This window comes from Alosa sapidissima, chromosome 10 (assembly GCF_018492685.1).
Source record: "Alosa sapidissima isolate fAloSap1 chromosome 10, fAloSap1.pri, whole genome shotgun sequence".
Lineage (NCBI taxonomy): Eukaryota > Metazoa > Chordata > Actinopteri > Clupeiformes > Clupeidae > Alosa > Alosa sapidissima.
In genome coordinates this window covers 6,078,444-6,104,093 of record NC_055966.1, presented here as the reverse complement: position 1 = coordinate 6,104,093, position 25,650 = coordinate 6,078,444, and the positions used below count along the sequence as shown (strand labels likewise).

At 43.1% G+C, this 25,650-nt stretch overlaps 2 protein-coding genes across 2 annotated transcripts in view; both read right to left on the bottom strand.

The window, feature by feature from the left end:
• The window catches only part of cd4-2.2 (CD4-2 molecule, tandem duplicate 2), a 34,959-nt gene that overhangs the window by 3,851 nt on the left and 5,458 nt on the right, over nt 1–25,650 (bottom strand). The window contains exons 7-8 of the mRNA XM_042105979.1: nt 21,830–21,971; nt 21,225–21,455 (exon numbers count right to left, since the gene is read on the bottom strand). Of these exons, the coding sequence (XP_041961913.1) occupies nt 21,225–21,455; nt 21,830–21,971 (373 nt within the window). The remainder of the gene's footprint in view (nt 1–21,224; nt 21,456–21,829; nt 21,972–25,650) is intronic.
• The window catches only part of usp5 (ubiquitin specific peptidase 5 (isopeptidase T)), a 35,385-nt gene continuing 16,819 nt past the window's right edge, over nt 7,085–25,650 (bottom strand). Inside the window, exon 21 of the mRNA XM_042105976.1 lies at nt 7,085–7,283. The gene's annotated coding sequence lies outside the window, so the exon portion shown is untranslated. The remainder of the gene's footprint in view (nt 7,284–25,650) is intronic.

Below are 25,650 nucleotides of genomic sequence, written 5' to 3'. Positions count from 1 at the left end.
ATCAACAACCATACATGCCATGATTTCAAAGCAACACCAAAGAACGTTTCCTCAGTCGCACGCACGCTATTTGTTTATCCAGCACCAGCTTTGCAAATAAGGATGTCCACAGACAAGGTAGAATATGTTGCATGCTTATGAAAGTACAATGTATTGCGACATCAGATGCAAGTCAAATTTGTAGTTTCTTATGTTTACTGTATTCCATCAAACTACAGATCCGCTACCCGATCTTTTGGAAACATTATTTTAAGGTACAAAAAAACTCTTTGGTGTTGCTTTAAGGTGACTGCCCAGGCTGTGCCCTTTGTAAAATCACATTTCAAGGGGTGAGAACTTCATGTACCTCTTACAAGTCAACTGCTTGCATGGCCAAGAATGTGTAAATGTGTAAAGAATGTCCAGAAGACCAACCTATGACAACAATGTCCAGAGATGCCTCTAATGGTGTTTCCCCGTAGTAGACCAGACATTGCCATGTTCCAACATGAGAACCTTCCACTCTGCCTAGAGTCACAGTTTTTCCTGTTTCAGCTGTTTTATCTTGATTATTGTGCTTCCATGCCACCTTTTTTAGGGGTCCATCAGCATGACAGGTGAGTGTTGCTGTACTGGACAGCAGTAAGGGACTTGCAGGGCTGACTGAGACTGAGACTGACACACAGACACAGATGAGATGAGATGAGCAGTTAGAGAACCCACTGGGTGGGAGGGGAAAGCCATTCACTAGGTTAGGCAATATTGCAGGTTAGCTATTACTTGTTGTAACTAAGTTGTACTGACAAGAGGAGTATACAAAAATACAAACAAAAACATTCACTCTCTGCTTTGCTTTGGAGGATTTTACAGTTCTACTAACTATACCAGTGTTTACTCAGAATGGTTTAAGATAATGTACGCTGTCGTTATCTACACTGTGTATCTAAAGCCAAACAGTGCCATAGCTGCAAAAAAAAAATTTCATGACAAACTCATAAGGTTACAGACTGTCTGTAGTAGAACTGAAACTACAAAACCTTTTTAGAGGGAAAACCTGCCCATGCATATACTTAAACCTAGAGACAAAAAGGTGGCATCTAACTCCATTCTGTAAATGCAGACTCTCACCTTCATACACATTCAGTGTCACTTTACTTGAGGTATGACTTCCTTTGGTTGTTAAGCATGTGAAAGTCCCTGAGTCCCCAGGCTTTAGATTGCTGATTTGTAGACCAACTGACCCAAACACCTTTGCTCTCGACGCAAGCTCAGAACTCCCTTTCAAATAAAAAAAAAATATTAGAAAAGGATATATAATTTATTTGTATACAATTTTGACAATAATTCCTAGTCCTTACAAAACACTTCACAGTTTGAAAGGCACTATGCACGTGGGCAGAGGAAGAAAGACTGCAGCAAGGATAACTGATGCACCGTGCATGTAGATACGGAAAAATGAAATGGCACAAAATTAAACAACCTAAAATATTTCTGTAATTGTAATGCAATAACTAGGATGACAAACTATCAACTATATGTAATACCATATAAACTGGTGAATTACCTGTGATTTGGCGTCCATTCTTATTGACAGTGAGAATGGTAGTGCCTTCATACGTCCAAGTAAGCAAACCGCTGCCTTCATGACATTTCAGTTTAATGTCTTTTCCGGCTTGGCCATAGTAAACTGTGAGCTCACTGGCCTCACAGACAACGATGTACAAGCCTTGTCAAGAAAAATAGAGAGGGAGAGTTTCAGAGATGATCGACTCTCATGTCTGTGGCATCCTCATTTAAAACAGATTCAGAATGCAATATGCACTTAAAGCAACAGGCCATTGGGCACTTACCAAAACAAATGAACAACTTGGTCCACATCTTATTTCTCTTATTTTGCAGATATCTTCCTAAAAATAATGACCCCATGAGATTAAAAATGTTGTTAATCTCCACTGCAGTCTTACACTAATTTGTTTCACACACAATGCAAAACAAATATGCACACAATACAAAAAATCCCTGCGGTCTGAGACTTCCGTTGATCTCTACTTCACTCCCTCCCTCCTCCCTCCTCCTCCTCTCTTGATTTTAACTCCTTTAAAATCCTTTACAACACATTAATAACCATCAACTTTTTGACAATATATAAGATCATTAAATAGCCTATTATCTAAAATTGGATTGTCTGCATCTTTAAATATCCTTAAGTAGGCCTATGTCATACTACCATTGGTGTCCTTTAAAATTAATTAAAATGTCACTATGCTCAAATGTAATTAATCATTTTATATGACATTTGATAGGCTCTATTGTCCACAAACTGTGTGTGTAGACCTAATGTAAGACAATTGTGGACAGGTATAAGGACCTAAAGGAAGTTTAGTTTTCTTTGTAGCCTATGTTTAATCCACAAAGAAGAGTATGATCTTTATGTAAATTATGCATGCTGTCAGACTATTAGCTGGGTAGTTTCACTGATTGTGGACAGTAAACATCTTTGAACACATTTGTATCCCAAAAAGGCTTTTGAGCATGCCTATTATGGCAACGACAGAAAATAGGCTAATATATATATATATATAATCTAGCCTATCTATCTAAATTGCATTAATCTAGCCTATTTGTAGAAAATGTTATTTAGCCTAGCCTTCTCATATTTAATATGGCAATTATAATTAATAGAGGCTTTTCCTAGGCTAATTCTAAAATAGCACAACACTAATTATCCATATATGACAGAAATGCTGGTTACATTTCACTCTCTTCAGTGACTTAAACTTTCGTGTTAATTTCATTTCTTTGAAGTTCTCGAATTCGTTTGAATTGCAACATGTAACTTGAAGATTAATCTTTGGCGATAGGCTACTTCCGTAAAATGGATAAATTAGGCCTAATCATGGTTTCGATGTCTTCTGTAACCATTTAGCCTAAAGTGACTTTTTAAAGTTAACCAATAGGCATACGCATCCTTTTCAAATCCTTTCCATTGTTTGTAATTAAACGTTAATTTGCCTATAGCCTGAAGCTGCAATGTGCGGTCTTATCAGTCAGGAAAACAACTTTATTGCTGTTAGTTGGATATTTTAAATAAGAGTTCGCTGTAGGCTAACAAGTGAAAAATTAGGCTATAGGCTATCTATTATAATTTATTTATTTCATTACTCACATGAAGCGGAATCGAGGACGAGTTCCTTGAGCAAATCGATGTATGCGGCTCTTCGTAGTTCTGCAGTCTAAACTGAAGGATTGAAAGACTGCAACAGGCTTTTTGGGTGCAGAGGAGTGCAATGTGAAAATAGAACCACAATGATGCACAGCACTCCCTTGAGACAGCTGAACTCGCAAATACATCAATGCAGGATACAAAAAAAGAAGGAAATTAAGAAAACAATAGCATTGCCGTATGGAATCTGTTAATAAGGGATTAATTTCAGAAGGAATGTAACCACTTCGAGGTTTCCATAACCTTGGTTCATGCGTCTCTGAAAACGAACACTTTTAAGTCTTAACATGTCACGGAAGTACAGAGATAGCCTACCAATTCATGCCATCATCAGAATACAAATCATAGACATTGCTTCGTATGACACAAAAATGCCCATTTTATGCCTGATTGTCAGATTTTTTTTTAATGATGAGTAAATCCACCATCTTTGCACTGGACACTTAAACTCTTAGACTCTAACCTAATCACTATGAAGCATCTCTAACTTTTGATGATTTCAAAATCAGAATCGGAATCAGAAGCAGCGGAGTTGAGTCGCAAAACCTAAACCCGAAAGGGGGGTAGGGCGGACACAGTTTTCTCTGAATATCTAGTAGTTAGCCTACAGGGGTGTCCAAGCTACGGCCCGCGGGGCAAATGCGGCCCGCCACGCACTTTAATGGGGGGGGGGGGCATTCAATATAATTTATGTGTAGGCTACATTTAGTGACTGTACATCGTGGGGCCTAGGAAGACCAATATTTTTTTGTATGTTGGCCTAGGGGTCATGTCAACCCATCCCATATCCACTCATTTGATGTATAGCGCCACCCAGAGTCATATAAAGGTAAATATAGTGTGTAAAGCCTACTTTTAATTACTTTTTCTGCTGTAATCTATCTATCTATCTATCTATCTATCTATCTATCATCTATATAGTTAAAAATGACTGGATGGAATTTGAAGTGTAGGATCATTATGACACCCTCTGAATACAAGTTTCGTGGAATTCCGTTCATGGGGGACCATACAATAAATTAATATATGTGTACATTTAGTGACTGTACACTATGCATGCACACACACACACACACTCATGAACACACGCAAACACACACATAAAGATACATGCACACACATGCAGGCACACACACACACACACACACACACACACGCACACACACACACACACACAGAGACACACGCACACACATACACACACAGTAGACATGCAGGCATACACACGCGCTCACACACATACACAGGCCCGCACACAAGCATAAGCACACATATGCCACGCACACACACACAAACACAAACACGTACACGCATGCATGCACAAACACACCCACATACGCACACACACACACACAAACACACACACACACACACACACACACACACACACACACACACATTAACCCACACACACAAACACATAAAAACACACACATGCAGGCAGGCACGCACACACATACATAAACACACACACACACACACCCCATTACCCCCACACACCCACTCACAAGCACACACACACACAGACACATAAAACACACACACATATGCAGGCAAGCAAACACACGCACGCACACACACACACACACACTCACAAGCGAAAACACACACACACAGAAGCACACATACACAAAACAAACGCACACATGCACACACTCATTTACATACACAAAAGTTGCAAGGGGATGGAGTAGGAGATGGAGACAAATTGACAAGATTTATTTTTGCGGAGAGAATGAGCAAGAATGGGTGGCAGTTATATTTTGTACCGCTCTGCGGTACTACATCTAGTTAAATATAGTGTAGCCATCTATTTAAATATAAGCTGGATGCAGCTGCATATATGTGAATAGAAAGAGCTTATACCTTTACAAAATGCAGCTGCTCGCACACTCACTAGGACTAAAAAATATGAACATATTTCCCCCATGCTAGCATCTCTACACTGGCTACCTGTTTAAAGTCGCATTGACTTCAAAATATTACTTCTAACATATAAAGCCATAAATGGCCAGGCAACTGAATATATTAAAGATCTCCTAGTCCCATATAACCCATAGACCGCTACGATGTAATCTCAAGAATCTCAAAAACTACAGTAGGAGGCAGAGCTTTCTGATACCGCGCACCCCTCCTCTGGAATAATCTCCCTTCCACAATTCAATTAGCAGAGTAGACACCCTCCCTATTTTTAAGTCTAGACTTAACACATACCTCTTTAGTGCTTCCCATAGTTAGGTATGGTGCAGTGTGGAACTTCACCCATCTCAGGGTTTTTTGGAATGGACCACCCTGCTGAGTCGTGTGACTAACCCTTTACCATGCCTTAGTTATGCTGCTAATAGCATATTGCTGTCATGGACTTTTCATGTGTCACGCCGTACAATACCCCCCCCCCCCCCTCTCCTCTCTCCCCTTCCATCTCTCTCTCTCTCTCTCAACTCTCCTTCTCTTGCCTATTCTCACTATGGTATAACATTATATAGTACCATTGATACACTTATTGATATTACCCATTTTGATTGATAGTAATACTAACCCACTCTATATCTCTCCTTCTTCCCCCTTACCTCATTTGTGAGGTATGCCATTACCAGTCATCAGCCATCCTTGTGTTTGGCCCTCATCTCACTCATCTCACCTGAAGTCCCATCCCTACGACTGCCCTATAATCGCCTATTGTTGTCCCCCTGCCCGGATTCCTGGACCGTGCAGCCTAGCGACCCACTACTTGCCCTATGACAACTCCTAATCCCCCTGGACAGTTCCATTTCCTACACTGGACTATTTGAACTTTCTGACACTAAATAGGAGTCATGCATTATCATACTAGATATCCCACCTCTTGTCACATACACTCCAGGTGGCTTTAAACACCATGTTCTATTCTCTACATCTAACTAACTTATGCATTTATCATGTATACAGACCTTACTGTTCTGTAACTGACCCTAGGCAGATGGGTCAGGCCCGTGGATCTGGATCTGTTCATGGTTTCTTCCTATATGTATTTCCAGTTCTAGGAAGTTTTTCCTCGCCCCTGTTACCCATTGGCCTTCTCTATTTTCTCTGATTGTCTAACATTCTGTAAAGCGCCATGAGACATGTGTAATGTTTTGGCTTTCTATAAGTGAAATTGAAATTGAAATTAAAAAAACGGAATATGTGGTTATATTTCACAACTTTTGCAAAGTACTCTGACTGGGAAAGGCTGGCAAGCAAGCCGCAGACAGATCAGGGGATTCACTTCCCTGTTAGGCCAGCAACACACTCTGGAGAGATGCAAATAAACAGATCAACTTAACGTTACTAGGCCTACTCAGAATATTTGTTGTTATCAACCAAAGGAACGAGCACAAGTTTACCCGACTGCTGTTCCCGCTGTTCTTCTTCCATTCCTCATGCCCTGAAGGGTATTTCAGTTTCATCTTTTTACTGCAGGCTATGAGACACTGTCGCTATTAATGTATAGGCCTACCTGTCATTAGCTTGACTCGAGGGGAGACGGGGAGGGGGTCTTGCGTAGTGTGCGTCAGAGTTGTGCACAATTCGAATTGCAATTCTGCTTCCTGTTTGCTACCTCAATTGAAATGCAAGTGAAATTCAAGAATTGAATTGGAATTTAAGAGCCAGTTTCAATTCAATTCTGGAATTTTGCACAAGCCTGGTGTGCGTACCGACAGTAGGCCTACTCAGTGACCTCGAAAAACAGAGATCTGTGAAAAATGGCTGGGGTTCTCCTTTAATATACTCGCATAAGAAGACTACTCCTAAGGTAATAACACCACAGAAAGAACTCAAGGAATTTGTTCGCAAAGCAACTGAACAGCAACTGAAAGGCCAATCATTTTGTATTTTGGTTTTGTTTTAATTTTTATTTTATCCATATTTTTCCATATATACAGTAACATTTCACTTGTATTTTTATTGATTTTGTTTTCCTCTCATGTTACAGTAAACAGTTCATTGGAAACTCGTTAAGGAACAGATAGGGAAGAGCAAAAAGGTGGTGCTCGGCTACAGAAGCGATGACATCATTAGCCACTATCCAATCAGGGGAGGAGAAGGAGAGGGAGTGCTGCTGTTAAAGAAGCTGTGTGTCTGTGTGTGTGTGTGTGTGTGTGTGTGTGTGTGTGTGTCTGTGTGTGTGTGTGTGTGTGTGTGTGTGTGCCCACCCGCTGCCCTGTGGCTTCTACTCGGCCACTCTCCAGGTAGCACAGGTCCTTGGGTGGCTTCTCAGAGGCACACACTTTCTGATCGTTTAAAATAACCCATCTGAGAGAAACAAACAAAAGAGAAGAGAGAGTTACAATAGACAGAGAGCATTTACACGATCAACAAACACACAGTGGGCATCTAGGCCAGTGGTTCTTAACTGGTCTGGCTTTGGGACCCACAATTTCCCATGTTCATTTAGTCGCGACCCATATATTTTTTTAGCTTTCTCTCATGTGCCTGCAATTCACTGCACACCACACACTGGGGTTTCAGTCCCATTTTGTCCTCAATTTAAGTGAATCCATGACCTGTGACATAAACATAATCTATGTCCATTTGGACTGTTGGAGCCCAATGTAATTGTAACAGTACCTATAATATCTATGTAATGTGTGCTGTCATGAATAAATAATCAGAAATACAGTAGACCTATTTATATATCGTAAATACTGTTACATTTCTGTGCACTTTCAGTAAGAGAATAGGGCCTTCACTATGCCTAAAACACACATGCATGATATAGGGCCTTCACTATGCCTAAAACACACATGCATGATATAGGGCCTTCAATATTCCTTAAACACACATGCATGATATAGGGCCTTCACTATGCCTTAAAACACACATTACTTCACCCATTATCCAGACATGAAAATATTTAACTCACAAGGGAAATGGACGTAGCCATAAGTTTCCCACAAACTAAAATTGCTGTGTAATGAACATGTGATTCAGCATCTTCCAATTGGGCATTGCTACATATCACAAAAATAGTCACACAAAAACATAATAACTGAAAATATTCATATTAAGGACCACAGAATATATTAATGAATTAGTCAAAGGAGCCTTTTCTACAGCCACCCCCAAATGTGCTGAGCATATTTGTTCCAATAAAAGGCGAATTGCATCAGCTGGGATGGATTGAGCTGGAAACACTGTTATTGTCTCTCAGTGAAAGAGAACTGCGGTAAAGTTAGTTTAACATTCAAAATGAAAACAGTGGTACAGGATTGTGACTACCTTCCCTCGCATGGCCTTCAAGGCTTACTTTTTACATCCAACTTTTCCAGACTAATGTCCCTCACATGCCACAAGGCTTGGTTTTATGATTTCCTAGAATTTCTTTTTAATAATTTTACATTATAAATCAATTATGCTCCCTCACCAATGGACCTTATGACATCAAATCAACTGTGCAGCATAGAGACTAATATCCCACACATGCCACAAGGCCGAAAAATCCAAAACCTTTTTCATTCAGTGCCCATGTTAACAGGTTAGAGCAGCCACCCTGCCTCCATCATATCTGTGCCTCAGGCATAGCTCAGATCATGATGCAAACGCACCCAGCTAGAGAATAGAAGGGACGTCTATTTTTTTCCACTTGATGCAAGTGGTTCTGTGCAGAAATACACATTGTGCCCATGTGGCTGATGAAGGCAAACAGCTCATTCTTTGGAGAGAAGGAAGCAGACAGGGGGATGAGGATGGAGGGGAGGAGAGTAGAGGAGAAGAGAGTAGGAAAGAAGCAGGAGGTTAGAGGAAGAAACAGAGAATCATCATTCAGTGCCTTTTTCACTTTAAAGAGTCATTTTCTCCGCCAGGACTTATAAAGATAAATGTTGAAAATCCAAACAAACCGAAGAGATTCTTTGACTCTTCCTTGGATCACAGAGGAATGTCATGCAATGTTCATTTCTGGTGAGCACTGCACGAATGACAAATAGCCGACAAATAGCCACGAATGACTCGAGTTAAACTGTTGAGTTTTACCTTTCCCCAGTTCATCCAGCCATTCTCTGAGTCTGACAGTAGCACTTTTAGGTCCAGCTCATTGATTAGACCTCCTATAGATCTCCTATAAGCGGTCTAATCTGATTCAATGAGCTGGAGCTAAAAGTGCTACTGTCAGACTCAGAGAACGGCTGGATGAACTGGGGAAAGGTAAAACTCAATTGTTTAACTCAAGGGGAGGTGGAAAATGAGTGTAAGTTTACCCGACTGCTGTTCTATATAACTCTCTCTAACTTGATGCAAGGGGAAGGCGAGGGGCCTTGATTGATTTGCGGGGGCCCTACGCAACATGCAGTCCAGCTCTGAGCTGCCGCACATCTGCATTCCTTTCTCTTTAATGTGTGCAGGTATGTGTGTGCGTATGTGTGTGCGTATGGGTGGGTATGAATATGTGTTTGTGTTTCTAGTGTTTTACAGTAAGCTACCAGTAGTATGAGACCACCTGTGTGCAGTCACTGCACCAGTTTATTGAGCAATGAGCGTATGCACTCAGTGATATTGGTTATACAGTAAATAGACAAAGGCCCCTATCGTGCACCCGGCGCAAGGTGGCGCAAAGCGAGACGTAATGTGATGATTCTTCGCCATGCGCTACACTTTTATGAAACCGTGCGCCCAGGAGTGTGGTAATTAGCAACATAAGGTGTGGTCTGGCGCATTATCCAAAAATCGCTATCTTACACCCTCTAAAAATCATTACCCAACTGACCAAGAAAAACCTGGTCTACTGTATAGCGAAATGAGCATATAAAGAATAGCTGAAGACGCGAGATGTCGTGCACAAGGGGCTACAACTTCCCCAGAACACAGGCCTTAGATCCACCCAAGACACATGCTACAAAGTTTAGTTTAGATTGTTATTTTATTTATTTATACAAATGCACACAGGACTGGAGGTCAGCAGATGGATAGAAAAAGGCACCACCTAGGGGCAGTCACACACCCTGCTACAGTAACAGTCACTAGGCTAGGCAGGTTGAACACCCCCACACACACAGTGCATTCACCCACAGGAGACACTTCAGGAGATCACAGCAATAATCACACAATCAGTTCAAATCCAGCAAAACTTAGTTCAATAGCAATCCACAAAAAAGGGGGGAATGGGAAAGCCCCCAACCTAGACAGCAGCTGGTGCTGAAGTCCCCTCCCCACAGTCCCTTCTAGTAAAAATTGTCCGTACATAAAAGAAACAGTCCAAGCTCGGGGTAGCCGTATACAAAGATTAGACAAACCCACAAAACCCGCTAAAGTGGAACAAACAAACAGTGACTACAATGGAGCTAAATATCAAGAGCTAGATATCAAGCGATTAAGAAGAAGGACTTCCCTTTTCTACGGAATAGAGAGCGCTGAAAAAGTCTTTTAGATCACGCGCTGTTCGTTGCAGGTCCAAGATGTTGATCGGATCACCCATCGCTGTCCACACACCTCTCCCAATGTGTAGCCCCTCGTCAGCTGTTGGCCTCCTCCAGCAACACTTCCCCGCTGCAAAACAGCTGTAGTCAGAACACAAGCCGCTGTGCACCGCGGCTCTTCACACAGGTACAAATGCACAATATCGCAACAATCACGTCCCTTTTTAGAGTACTTAGCTGGCGTTGAGTCACCACGGCGTTGCTCCTTCGGCCGTCTGCCAGTAGGCCACCACAGCCAGCGGCGTCGCACGTCCCAGACAGCAGGCGATCCGTCTCTCCCCTATAATTTCAGACTGCCCTTTTTATGGAGAGGGAGAACCTATCCCTTTCCAGAGCTCATTTCAGACCCATCAAGCAATCATACATCAATGGCAATTAGTCAGGAGTCCCACACGATCGCAGTTTAGTTCATCAAAACAAAAGCAACAGTCCCATCGCGAGTCACTATACAGTCCATCATACACAGAATGGTCATTATATCAACAATCAGCCAGTAAACATTATACAGGATATACACAATATAACATCAGTCCCCAGTAATCAAGCCCAACCCACCATTGTCCATAGCCACCCACTTCACTGCTCAATGGCTAACCCCCAGGACAGGAGCGCAGATTGTTTCGGTGGATTTGTACGTGTGGGGCCTTCCTTGCCTTCAGGACGTATCACATACACAGGCTGTTCCGGGTTGTACCCAGTACAGCCCCAATTTCCCCCTAGCCCTCCTCCTAAAGTTCTTACACAGGACCCTTTCCCCTGGCACCATGGGATGAGCTTTGGCCCGTCGGTTGTAGTGATGTTGATCCAACTCTTGCTGGCATTGGCTATGTCCCTGCACCTGCCTATAGGCCGTAACTAGTTGTCTCTGATGGAGCCCCGTATCTGAGGTGGGGAGATCCCCATGGCCATGTCCACTGGCAGCCGAGCATGTCTCCCATACAGGACATAAAAGGGAGCAAGGCCTGTGGAACTATGGGGGGTGTTGTTGTAAGCCTGTAGTAAATATGGCAACTGTTCCACCCACCGCGTCTGGCTCTCCTGGTCTAACGTGTTCAATAGCCCCAAGAGGGTATGATTAAACCGCTCACAAGCCCCATTGCCCTGTGGGTAATATGGGGTTGTGCGGCTCTTTGTGCACCCATACACATGGCACAGCTCCTTCAGGAGCTCAGATTCAAAAGCCCCCCTCTATCTGTTAAGATACGTTCAGGGCAACCAAACACTTGGATGACATTCCTCCACAGAGCCTTCACGGTGGTCTGGGCCGTCTGATCTTTTGTGGGGATGGCCACTGCATACCTGGAAAACAGGTCAGTAATTACAAGTATGTATGGATATGCATCATTGGCCCGCCCCAAAGAGAGATAATCCAAGACCAGGATCTCAAACGGGTACTGACTCACCACTGGATGGAGGGCTCCTCTGGTCCTGCATGTCCAAGCACACACTGCCGGCACTCAGCCACCCATTGCCCAGAATCTTGAGCCATGCCATCCCAGTAAACCCGACTTCGGAGGGCTTGCACCATTCGCATGGCCAAAAGATGTCCACATCTCCCGCTGAACTCTGGCTGGCACAACTGCTGGAGTCAGAGGCTGTCCTGTTATTGGGTCCCAACGCGCCCGGACTAAGACCCCGCCACACAGCTGTAGGCGCTCCTATTCTCTTAGCAACCTCCATTCACTGGATGTGAGGAGTTGTGGGTCCAGCTCTTGGCGTGACTTACTTCCTGCCTTCCACTGGCGTATCAACCTTCGGTCGGCTTCCTGAAGAGCAGTCCAATTCGCCTGAGGAACGTCCACCTCAGGGGGCCCCCTGGTGTCTTGTCCATCTGGGGGTTGGGGAAGGACTTGGGCCCCAACTAGGTGGCTGTTGACTTCTACCGGCACCCGGGACAAGGCGTCCACATTCTGGTGTGAAGACCCAGGTCTATAGCAGAGCTCAAAGGTGTAATTGGCCAACTGCGCCATCCAACGCTGTTCTGTCGCCCCCAGATGTGCTGTTTGGAGACGGGTCAAGGGCCGATTATCCGTGAAGACCTTGAAGGACGCCCCCCAGAGGTAATCCTTAAACTTTTCAGTTACCGCCTACTTTAATGCAAGAAATTCCAGCTTAAAGGAGCTGTAATTCTTGTCGTTCCTCTCGGCTGGGTGAAGGCTGCGACTTGCGTACGCGATTACCCGCTCTTTCCTCTCTTGCACCTGAGCTAGCACCAGTGGCGGTTGCTGCTCTTTGGAAAGTTAGTCTTTAAAGCAGCGGAATGGCGCCAGACTGTCTGGTAGGCTGGAGGCCACCCGGAGTGGATGACAGTGCGGAGCTGTGAGAGCACTGGGTCCTGTTCAGAGGCCTGTTGGAGCTGTTGAAGTGATACAGAGCCTCAAGAGGGGAGTGGAGGAGCTGGATTCGGGTCCACAGCTGGAGGTGGCGTGGAGCGTGAAAGTAAGTCCGCCACCACATTCTCGCCCCGGTGTCAACTGTAGTGTGAAATTGTGCTGGTGAAGTCTCTCGTACCATCGGTGGATGTGCAGAGGCCTGTGCCCAGAATCAGACGTCGCGAGCGAATGGCTGTAAGTGCTTGATGATCCGTCCGTAATGTGAATGAACGGCCATACACATACATATGCCAACGCTCACAAGCCCACAGGCCAGGGCCTCTCTCTCCCCGACGGAGTACTTCTGTTCTGCTGAATTGAGGGCTCGGGAGGCAAACGCAATAGGTCGCTCCGTGCCGTTGTGGAGCTGAGACAGCACAGCCCCCACTGCGTAGTTGGAGGCATCACAGGTGAGAAATGTTGGGCTGGATGGGTCGAAGTGGGCGAGTACTGGTGGTGCGGTGAGCTGGGCCTTCAGCTGTATGACCGCATCGTTGCAGGCAGGGGTCCAAACCCATTGGGCATCTTTTTTGAGGAGCTGCCGTAGAGTGGCGGTGGTGGAGTACTGGGGAAGAAAGCGCAAGTAGTAGGTGGTCATGCCAAGGAAAGAGGCAATTTGGGCCGGGCTGGAGGGCATGGGCAGCCGTTGAATGTCCTCCACATTGGAATGATGTGGGTTGAGGCCTTCTGAGGTCAGACGAACTTCAGATCTCCACTGAACTCCACTTCAGATGCAGAGAAAATACATTTCTCCCCATTCAGTGTGAGGTTATAGTATGGGAGGCCAGTGTGTCGAGCACCCGTGTGAGTCGTTGGTCGTGGATGGCAGGTGTTGATCCATGTACTACTATGTCATCCAGAAATATCACCACCCCTGGGATACCAGCGAAGATGGTGGACATTATTTTCTGAAAGCAGCTAGGGCCGGAGCATAGGCCAAAAGGGACCCTGGTGTAGCGGAAGACGCCTGCGTGTGTGACGAAAGCGGTGAGGTTACGACTGTCCAGGTGCAAAGGTACCTGCAGGTAGCCTTGGCGAAGGTCAAGCTTCGAAAACATTGTGGAGCTGTAAAACTGAGAAGTCAGTTCCTCTGCTGTGGGCAGAGGGTATTTGTCGGGTACAACGGCCTTGTTCACCACCCTCAGGTCCACACACACACGCAAACCACCTGACTTCTTCGCAATGACCAGGTTAGCGATCCAGGGCAAGGCGTTGACTGGCTCGATGATGTCTATGTCCAACAGCTTTGTCAGCTTTGCCGTGACGTCATCGCGTAGTGCCAGGGGAATGCGGCAGAGAGGCTGTATGACCGGGTGTATGTCCATGTGAAGGAGAGGCTGATGGGTGAAAGCCGAGATACAGCCCAGGCCGGAAAAGAGTGCTGGCCATCGCTGTTCCCATGGTGTGCTGACCTGGAGAATCGTAGCCCCACAGCTGTCCATGAACGTGAAGCCCAAGCTGGTGATGAGGTCCAAGCCCATGAGGTTAGCTGAAAGGTGAAGGAAGCCATAGATTTGTTGCTTTGGCACACTGAACAGCTGAGGGAGCCCACTAAGTCGATCTTTGCATTGCCATATCCATGGAGAACGGCCGAAGGTGTCTGCAGCGTGATGTGGGGCAGGAAGCGCTGGACTGTGGCCCAGTTGAGAAGAGATAAAGCCGCTCCGGTATCCAGCAGCAACGGTACACAGACCCTATCTAATTCCACCGTGCACGTCTTGAAGGAGCTGACTGAGTGTATGGGTGTTGGGGCCGATGAGTTAGCCCCAGCCTGACCGTGGGCCGACCCCAGCCAGTGCTGAACGACAGACTTTGGCAAAGTGGTTGTCTTTCCCACAGCGCTGGCATGCTTGTTCTCTGGCATGTTGGGGCTCTGCTCATGTGTGAAGAGGAGCCACAGTTGCCAGAGCTGCGACATGACTGGCTACATGTGCGGGCTGTGTAGTTTATCCCCTGTCTGTGTCTGATGATGCAGGGCTAGGTGAGCGCTCAGGATCTACATGCGGAGTTAAGGCGGGCTGAGGGGACGCGCGGGAAGTTCACTGTGATGTCAGCTCGGTAGCTTTTTCTATTTGCAAGGCAATTTCCATTGCTTTTTCCAGAGGCAGATCATCCAGTGACATGATTAACTTCTCATGAATTTTGGGGTGGGTTGCATGCTCTGCAAGCTGGTCCCTTAGTATTTCCTCCTCCATATCACCGAACTTGCAGAAAACAGCTAAGCTGCGGAGGTCGGCTATGTAGTGCTGAACTGACTCACCCGCTTTTTTCTTGCACGGACGGAAGACAATTCGGCAGAGAATTACAGTCTGTGGAGCGGCAAAGTGGGCTTTGAGTAGTTTAGTAGCCTCCTTATACTTTTTCCCTTGTCCCAGGGTTTTGAATATGAGCGGTCCCTCGGTACCGAGGCAATGCACGAGAATTGCTCTCTGTCGCTGGTAAAGGCCCATATTAATCAGTTACTTGAAACCAGTGTGATCAGGGAGAGCTGCAGCCCATATGCCTCACCTATAGTCATAGTTAAAAAGAAAGACGGTACTTTACGCTTATGTGTGGACTACCGCCAATTAAACTCTAAGACTAGGAAGGATGCGTTTCCGTTGCCGCGCATCGAGGAGTCTTTGGACGCTTTGACGGGGGCCCGTTGGTTCTCCACTATGGATCTAGCTATGACTGTCACATGTGCAAACAGTAAAAGAATTGGGAGAGCTGTGGCATGTTCGGCTGTTTTACTTCCACTAGTTTGAACGAACACATAGACCGGAAACCAGCGGTCATATCAAAATAAGGACACAATATGAAACACTGACATCTCATAAAACCATGGAGACATAACATACACAACATTTTGTCGCGTCGCATTCCACTCTATTCCTATGGGTAACGTCAAGCAACTTTAACGCGCCTGCAAAGCATTCCGGGATGGCAGCGCTGCATTTGAAAAAATGTTGTGCGTCAAAAAGCTGGCCGATGCCCATCTTTATGCAAATAAATTTGAATGAATCGTTATGAATGAATCCAACTATCCGATGAAAGCACGAGGTTGTAGGTCCTTTGTTCTACCACAACGGTGTCTGTGAAACTTTGGTTCTGCTTACAAGACAAATGAGTGTTTTAACGATCTCTTCCACGATCACCTAGTAGTCCATAAAACAAATTAAACTAGGATTTGGAGAAATATATTGACTGTTGGTGTTTCTGGTGAGGAATTGAGATTGCATTGAGTAGTTTAAATAAAACAAGATTTCGAAATGGCTTGGATTGTTTGTATAGGCTTGTTTCGTATGCTGTTAAATACATGCCTAAATTGGTGGTCCATTTGTGAGAAACACTTAAGACAAGTTCAAATGAACTGACTATGAGCTGCAAACTGACATTTTAAACAAAACGCCCACACATGACTGAACGAGGGGAGGCAGCGCGACACCATGCGTATGTTGTGTAGTTCTGTTCTAGCAAAACTGTATCACACCGGTGTAACACAAATATGTGTAGCCTTCCTACAGCCCTACCCTGGATACATCTCTCAAAGTGCGCTCTAGAATATTTGTTTTAAATTGGGATGTAGATCATCACAGGTGCGTTAATAAATTGCGGCTAGTTGACACAAATTATTCACTTTGACGAATTTAATCGTCCCAGCCCTAGTTACTTTACTTTAAGCCTAAACTTGAGCCCTAGTTACTTGAGCCCTAGTTACTGCCAGCCCTAGTTACTTTACTTGAAGCCTAAACAATGCTCTTTCTTACTTGAAACACCTTTGTTGAAATAGAAGACTGAAGTAGTGGGTGTTTGGGAATGAACGTTAGCTCAGATTATTTTTGTGACTTTTTGTGGTCTTAATGTATATTTTCAAAAATAGTTTTAGTTTTAATAGTTCAAAAATATACAACATATATGATTGTAATTTGACATTCAAAATCTTCCACATTTCTATCTCTTCTGAATACAAATATATAGGGTTGAGACATTTGCCTAGGCTACTGCATAAATATGTCAAAATATAATATTTCTTTTATTTGTAGATGATACAGAAAGTATTGGTAATAGTAAATAAAAAAATCATTGCAGTCGCAAGCATTCAAGCTTTTAGTAATATTACTAAAGTGATAAGTGATATGCTGCATTGGCGTCCCTCACACACACACACACACACACTCACACACACTCACACACACACACACACACACTCACACACACGATTATTTCTTCATTTCTTCCTTTCCTTTTGCTCCATCAAATGTGTGCTCTTCCTCCGTAACCGCCATTCATTGGGATGCGCTGTTGTCGTGGGACCCGCACTGGTCTGTCTATGTTTACTCCTCGAGGCGGTCTGTCAGAAATGAACAACAGCACCAATGATGGCAACCTGACAAATCGATGTCATAATAAGCCTGGGCTATATACGCACTATATTTACTGAATTGGACAAAAGGTTTACATTTTGATGTTACCATGGAGGTTTACGTTTTGATGTTTAAAGTAAATTTAAACTAAAATATAATTCAGTTTAATTCTACTGTATGTATTTATACTTGTTGAATTAAGATTGGCTTTTAGGCTAATTGACAGTTTTTCTCAGTCGCTTTGGTGCTTATTCAATCTCCATATCATCTTCTCGTGCACATCATAAAAGCAATTATAATTGCTTCAAACAAACAGCAAATGCTTTAGTACATCCATGCAACTGATTGTGTGCAAATGTCTGTTTTTTACATTTTCAGTTGCCCATCATGTTGGTCAAAATGCACTATACTGGTTCCATGCTGAATAGTCCTAACCCTTAAAACCAATAGCTATGCCACACAGAAAATAGTGCTGCCTTGTGCATTGTTCATTAAAAAATAACAAATATTGGTTGTGTTGAATGCAATGCTCTATCTGTCATCACATAAAGCCCGCCCCATGCCGGATAAGTGATTGTGATTCGTGCCTGGGCTTTTGGAACACCGGGGCCTTTGGATGTCAGTGGCCTCCTTGCCAGACTGACCTGCAGTGCAAATTCAAATTTGACAACGTGAATACTTCCGTTGAGACATAAACTAAGCATTTTGAGCAAACATGATTGATGATTTTAAGAAATGCGCCTAAGCAACTGAGATTTTTAATGTTTCCTTAAATTTGAACTTCATATGAGGATCACTGGTCAATACCCTACCGGTTGCACTGGAGCTGTCAAATTAGCTGTCAAATGACCGGCTGTCTCATTCTTATCTGTGGGTCAAACAAAATACAAGATTATTGTTTTACATCTTCAACAATCTCTTTACAAAGAATGAAACATCATGAAATCTACTGTGTGCTATCAGAATGTCTTTGTTTCATTTTCAGTTGCTGTGTTTCAGTTTTCAAGGTAATTGATTTTTCTTTCCACACATCTTTTCTATTACTCTGTTACTCTGCTTGTACTATCCTCTGGTCTGTTGATCAAAACATCTTATTCACTAGATAGGTGGTAGGTAGGTAGGTAGGCAGCAGAGAGGGGAAGTAGCTTAAGTAGCATTTTCAGGTATCTGTACTTTACTGGAATATTTATTTTTCTAACAACTTTTTACTTTAAGCCCCTACATTTTCACTTTCTACTCCTTATATTTTCAAAACTCTCTTCTTTTCGAGACTCTTGTCTCGTTACTTTTGTGTTAATGCATTTGAGGCGAGTTTTCAAATATTTTTATTGGACATTGGTACATTGTGTGCCTATTCAGGCCTATTCTGCCAGTGAGCTTACCTCAAACAGAATGTTTGTTTCTCTGCAAGTTTATCCTTGGCTTGGAGGTGGGTAACAAGCTTTCTTGATTATTTTTAATGAAATGCCATAGGGCCAATTGAATAGTTAAGGACTGTTATTTATAAACAGGGTCACCAGAGGGATTTTGAAAGCTCCAATCAAAAGTTGCATGAACCTCCCCTGCCTGTAAAAATATGTCAACAACCCTCCCAACACCATCCCTGGCCATTGTCGATACCTTCAACCCCCGCTGTAGAGCGCTATGAAAACACATCGACTTAAGCAATAGTTCTGAACTCACCCTCTGCTTTCTGAACTTACACATCACACTTCACCAAGATGGTGGCCATTTCAGTAGATTTACTCACTAACATTGTTGTGGAAACACAATAAGCATGGAAACTAAATGCACACTTCCTGCAACTGCATTAGCCTACTTGAAATAATTTACTCCTCTAGTAAGTATTCACATGAAATAAAACAATAAAACATTGAGACCATTCAACAAAGCACACTGGGTAATAACAAATTCAACACATGAAGCTGCCGAAGCTGAACATTATCCAAAACTCAATTTCTCAGACGAGCGTCAATTTGGGAGCTTGCTACACTCCTTCCTTTTCAAATGACTTGAAAAGGCCGTTTGCACAATTTCACAAATAATCACAGGGACCGAAAAATACCTAACATGCCAACTTTTTCCGGGTTTAGGCCTATCATTTTAACTTTTCCCCGCTGTCTTGCCGTTTTAATATTTTCCCGTAGAATATCCCATATTAATACTCTCTACATTAGTCCTACATTCTGGCCTGTCTCTGTGTTGTCCTGTTGTTACCCCTTGCCCTTCCAGAGAAACAGATGTATTCAAATCATCGTTTTGCTTGCTTGAATGCGAACTCAGAGTGATATTAACCTACAGTAGGCCTATTTAAGTTAACGACGTGTTTTGTCGTGAGAGCACGATTCATTGGCGCTTGCAGTGTTCGGCCGTAGGCTATGTCTACGTGCGCACCTGCCAGGCTAAGAGCCAAAGAAATCCCCCTGTATATTCACTCCAAGTTGGCCTACCATAACTTACCAACTCTAGCCTACACTGTAGACCATAAACTGGCTATTTATATGACCAATGTATTTGTATTCTGTATTATGTATTCTGCTTTATGAAGCAGAATTATAGCCTGGCGGGCCATCCATTTGCCGCCGCTAGAGTGCGTCTAGATTTCTAGGCTAGCAGAATTACGCACTGCTACTTCAAACGTAACACATTTTTGTTGGCAGGAGAGAGAATGACAACGATTAACAAATTGCACTTGTTGCTGGTTACCAATAAATAGGGCCTACTATATATTTTTTTGCAAACAACAAAAACAGAAAGGATGGAGACAGCAAAGCTAGAGATGGGCAGGAACAAGGTCAATTGGTAGAAATGCTTGTCAAAACGTTAGGAGCTGGATGTGTGGATGAATGAAGCACAAGTATGCTTTATTAAGCATGCACACTGTTTAAAGTTAGGCTAGGCTACACTGTAAACTACAAGTAAACCAAAGTTAGCTTTTTTAGGGCTGGATAAAGTTGACCAAATGGATATAGGCTGTTAGGCGTGAATAAAGTATGCTAATTTGTTGCTCCAACCCTTCCAACGTTAATGGGGACGGATGTTGACATTTTCCATATTTTGCGTGAGAAACCCGGGAAATCTCCCTTATTTTCATTGTTCAATGTTGACAGAGCTATGGAACGAAAGAGAACGTTATATGGCGACAGAAATCAACAATCAAACAAGCCACTTTGATTTTTTGCTGTTTTCATTAATACAAAAGATGGGTGACCCCCCCTCCTAGACAAAAAAAGTTAGGTGACCCTCCCCTCAACAAAGAATAAAAAAGACATGACCCTCCCCTATTTTCCTCCGGTGACCCCATTTATAAATAACGAACGGTCCCTTAGGGAGTAGTTAGGTATGTACAGTTGATAATGAATACACCATTGTAGGCTACAGTCTTCTACTTGAGTAAGGAAAGTGTGTACTTTTACCATCACTGGTAGGCAGATACATAGATCTATATATCTACCCCGCATTCCATCCTTTCATCTTACCTTCTTGCTCCAGTAGATAAGAACCACGGCGCCCACAATGACCACCACATTCCCTACTGCCACTGCCACCCAGATCCACATGTTCAGGCCCAACCAAGTGGGAGGGGACCACTCTGGATGAGCTGCAGGAAAACAAATCAACAGATCAAACAAACAAATCAACAAATCAAACAAATCAACTATCTTTATCTACTAGTCTATCTACTAGTACAATGTATCATCTATAAGCACAGCACACTCCATGAGAATAATAACATCAAGGCCTTCAAAACAGTGCCAATGTAGCTGCTCTTCTACTCTTCAAAACAGTGCCAATGTAGCTGCTCTTCTACTCTTCAAAACAGTGTCAATGTGGCTGCTCTTCCTCTCTAAAGAATGTCCAGAAGACCAACCTATGACATCAATGTCCAGAGATGCCTCTGATTGTGATTCCCCGTAGTTAACCAGACATTTCCATGTTCCACGATGAGAACCTTCCACGTTGTCTAGAGTCACAGATTTTCCTTCAAAAGTGTTATCTTTGTGCTTCCATGTCACATTGTCTGGGGATCCATCAGCATCACAGGTGAGCTTTGCTGCACTGGACAGCAGTAAGGGACTTGCAGGGCTGACTGAGACTGAGACTGACACACAGACACAGATGAGATGAGCAGTTAGAGAACACACTGGGTGGGAGGGGAAAGCCATTCACTAGGTTAGGCAATATTGCAGGTTAGTGTTCCACATATTCAGGCCCCGCTGGGTAAGCTACAGGAAAACTTCACAGGGCCCCGTCAAGGATGAACTGATAATGTTTCATAAACAATAGCCTGCTGACCAATCTTTAACTTCGAGATGTGTGACAAATCATGGATTAAGACATTGATACAAATAAGTATATACTCTCATCTATCTACTAAGTACAGTATATATTCTATAAGCAGACCACGCTCCATGAGAATAATGACATCAAGGTCTTCAAAACACACACACACACACACACATTCAAGATTCACACCTGTGTTGTTGGGAATGCCAGGCTTCTTCACAGAGCCACCTCCACCACCTCCTGTCACTTCAAGAGTCACGGTTGTGGTAAGAGCTCCTCTGTCTTTAAACTCAACAAAGCACTGATATTGGCCTGATTGGGAAGGCTGGACCTGTGAGGAGAGTTAACATGAGCGCATGAATGGTGGAGTAGAGGTCACTGTGAGTCATGGTGCACAACACTGCACATGTCAGGTTCAGGACAAGATGAGTCCAAACTTATTCTTGAAAAAAGAATCTGCACTTTTATTCTCTCCTCTTTCTTGAGTGCTTATATTTGCTCCTGTTTGGCTCAAACAATGTTTTGCCCCTTAGTTCTTCAGCAACCTGATGAAGACATACATTTTTCAGCCAAGTATGAACATATGACATAAACATATATGAATATATTCATAAATATATGAATATATGAACAACTAGATGTACCGCATAGCGGTACAAAATATGACCGCCGCTCAGTCCTGTACATCCGTTCCGCGAAAATAAATCACACTTCAATTTGTCTCCATATTTTACTCCATCCCCCACTCTTGAAACTTTTGTGTATGCTTGTTTGGCATGCCTGAGTGTGTGTGTGCGGCTGCACAGAAAGTACCCTACTGGTGCTGAAAAGGTGAATAGATTGTAGAATAGCCAAAGAAGATGTAGAATTGTTATAAAACCTTTAAAATCTCTAAACAATCACAAGTAGGGCAGTTCATCACAGTTCATCCATTGCAACTGGATTGATGAAAGGTCACTTACACCTGTAGGCTACATTGTATTTGGGAAAAGCAAAAGGTATCAGCATAATGTTATTTATTTATTTATTTATTTATTTTTTATGTATTTTTAAACAAAAACATCTCTGTCAGTTCCATGCCGTTTTCAACAGCTATCAAAAACAAAGGTCATTTTTGGATGGATGGATTTTTTGTGAATGTTTCTTCTTCTACATAAGATTTTAGTCATCTTTAGTTCATGTAATACTTTATTGTCAATGCACAAATTAAGTAACAGTAGTCTGAAACGTTATTGTTAATGCACAAATTAAGTAACAGTAGCCTAGTCTGAAACGAAATGCTGTTTTACATCTAACCAGTGGTGCAAATAACTGACATGTCCAAATGGGCCTTGATGAAATGCGTCGCTAGACTGTTCATACACATTTTAACGGGCCAAAGTTGAAGAGCTTTTGTCCGTTATTGTTAGTGCAAATATAGGCTGATTCATGTTCCCTTGCATTGTTTAACTGAGGTCCATGGCTAGTCTGGCTTTCATCAGACCAAGCTCAATCTTTTAAGAAATCAAAAAATAAATAGCGGGCAGATCAGGCTGGGTTCACCCAGCCTAGTCCATAGGCACCCGATATTGTTTAATTTTCCGATTGAGATATACACGCTCTGGCTATTCTAAATGCAAAAATGCATCAGGGAGTTATGACAAAACGGTAACTAACAAACTAGATCCTAATAGAAAGCTGTTAGCTTCCCTAAGCTACAGGTAGGATTATAAGGTAGGCCTATTTACAACATAAATTGTCAATAGGCTATGCTGGCGACACAAATAAAATCTCCTTTGGAAACCAATGGCTTACGCCTTACAGTATCAAGCGGACTTAAACTGTCATATCGTGGCGAAAAGTTGTAATAACATTCACGCAGCTCCATGAGTCAAGGAAAGCGCGAATGAAGTAGCCACTTCTAAATGGGACCCACTACACAGTAGCTTAAGGTGTTTTGCTAAAGCAGCCATAATGAAATGAAGGTGTCATTGTTTGGATACTTCACACACACGTGCTTTTTAATTTCACAGACTACAACTACCAAGCTGTAATCAAAGCACATCGATTCCCCTCTCACACCCTGCACGCACTTAAAACAAAATAAACAGGCGTCTCAGTCTCACGCATGTATATAGGCAAAACTGTATCAGACCGGAGTAATGTTGGTAAATCTTCCATTGCACAGAATGATTTTGTAGCACGTGCAATAAATGACAGTCGAAAGATACAAACAGTGCTGCTATACATTTGCTTGGTATAACCGCATTTATAGTTTTCTACAAATGCAATAAATCAAATGCCCCCATCACTCAACCAACGCTAACTTAACATTACCTAGGTCCTTATTGATATTACAAGATTAACGTACCTGCAGTAAAAACCAAGCATGTCCGATAAACATCCTCAGATTTATTTCGGCTTCAAGAAGAAATGGGAATTACACTTCATGTGAACATCGTCCTATCCTTATTAGATGTTTGCTGCGGTAAATTACAGTCCTTGTATGAAGCGTCCATTGTTTTTTCCAACCCACTTTTAACTTCCAACAAAATTACGTCTCACTGCAACGATGCGCCATCTAGTGGACAAACGACTACTTCTCGCCAATACTGAAAATGCAGCCATGATGATGATGATGAATATTTATTTTGGCTTTCTTTTAATCCTACTGATTTTCATTTTTTCCGGGGGGGGGGCAAATCACAAATGAGTGATTATGAGCCAGGTTGATGTGGGCCCTTGAGACCAACATACCATAATAGATTCACAGAGAACTGTGTCTGCCCTACCCTCCTTTCGGGGGTCCAGTCCAGCGGGGGGGCTGCAGATGAAAACGAAAAATGACGGTTCCATGCTACCCATGTGGGGGTACATGCCCACCAAGTTTTGTGTACCCCGGTCTTTCAGTGTCCCGGGAATCCTTGTTGGTGTACGTCACTAAATGTACACATAAATTATTTTATTGTAAGGCCCCCCATGAACGAAAGTACACAAAACTTGGCATGCATTCAGAGGGTGTCATAATGATCCTACACTTTTAATTTCGTGCAGTTTTGACCTTGTCAGCCAGAGATATTGAGATGAAAACACCTCATTTTTTGCTTTTTAATTTTTAACTAGGTGGCGCTATACATGAAATAAGTGGTAATGGGATGGGTTGACATGCCCCCTTAAGACCAACATACAAAAAAAAGGTGGACCTCCTAGGCCCTACGGTTCTCGAGATATTCACAGAAAACTGTCTCCGGCCACCTACAGGCCAGTTGGTGTATAGTAACATAAATTAATTTATTGTGTGGCCCCCCATGAACGGAATTCCACAAAACTTGGCGTGCATACAGAGGGTGTCATAATGATCCTACACTTCCAATTTCGTGCAGTTTTGACTATGTTAGGTCACAGATACCTTCAATTACACCACCTCATTTTTACTTTTATGTGTTTAACTAGGTGGCGCTATACATGAAATGAGTGTTTATGGAATGGGTTGACATGGCCCCTTGAGATCAACATACAAAAAAAAATGGTCCTCCTAAACCCTACGGTTTTCGAGATATTCACAGAAAACTGTGTCTGCCCTACCCTCCTTTCGGGGGGTCCAATTCAGCGGGGGGGCTACAGATCAAAACGAAAAACGATGGTTCCATGCTATCCATGTGGGGTTACATGTCCACCAAGTTTCGTGTACCCCGGTCTTTCAGTGTCCCGGGAATCATTGACGGAAATTTGGGCATGCGAAAAAAAAAAAAAAAAAAAAAAAATCTGACTAAACCTATTTGACCGCCGCTTCGCTGCGCGGCGGTCATAAATAAAAAAAAAACACTCAAGAAGAAGTAGAGAAAACTGTGTGCACTCTTTTTTCAAGAACAGTATGAATGGTGGAGGCATACAGACAAGAGTCCAAAGCGGACTAGTGGAGACCAAAACTAGATGTACCGCAGAGCGGTACAAAATATGAACGCCGCCCAGTCCAGCACATTTTTTCCACAAAAATAAATCACGCTGAAAGGCCTATATGATTCTAACTG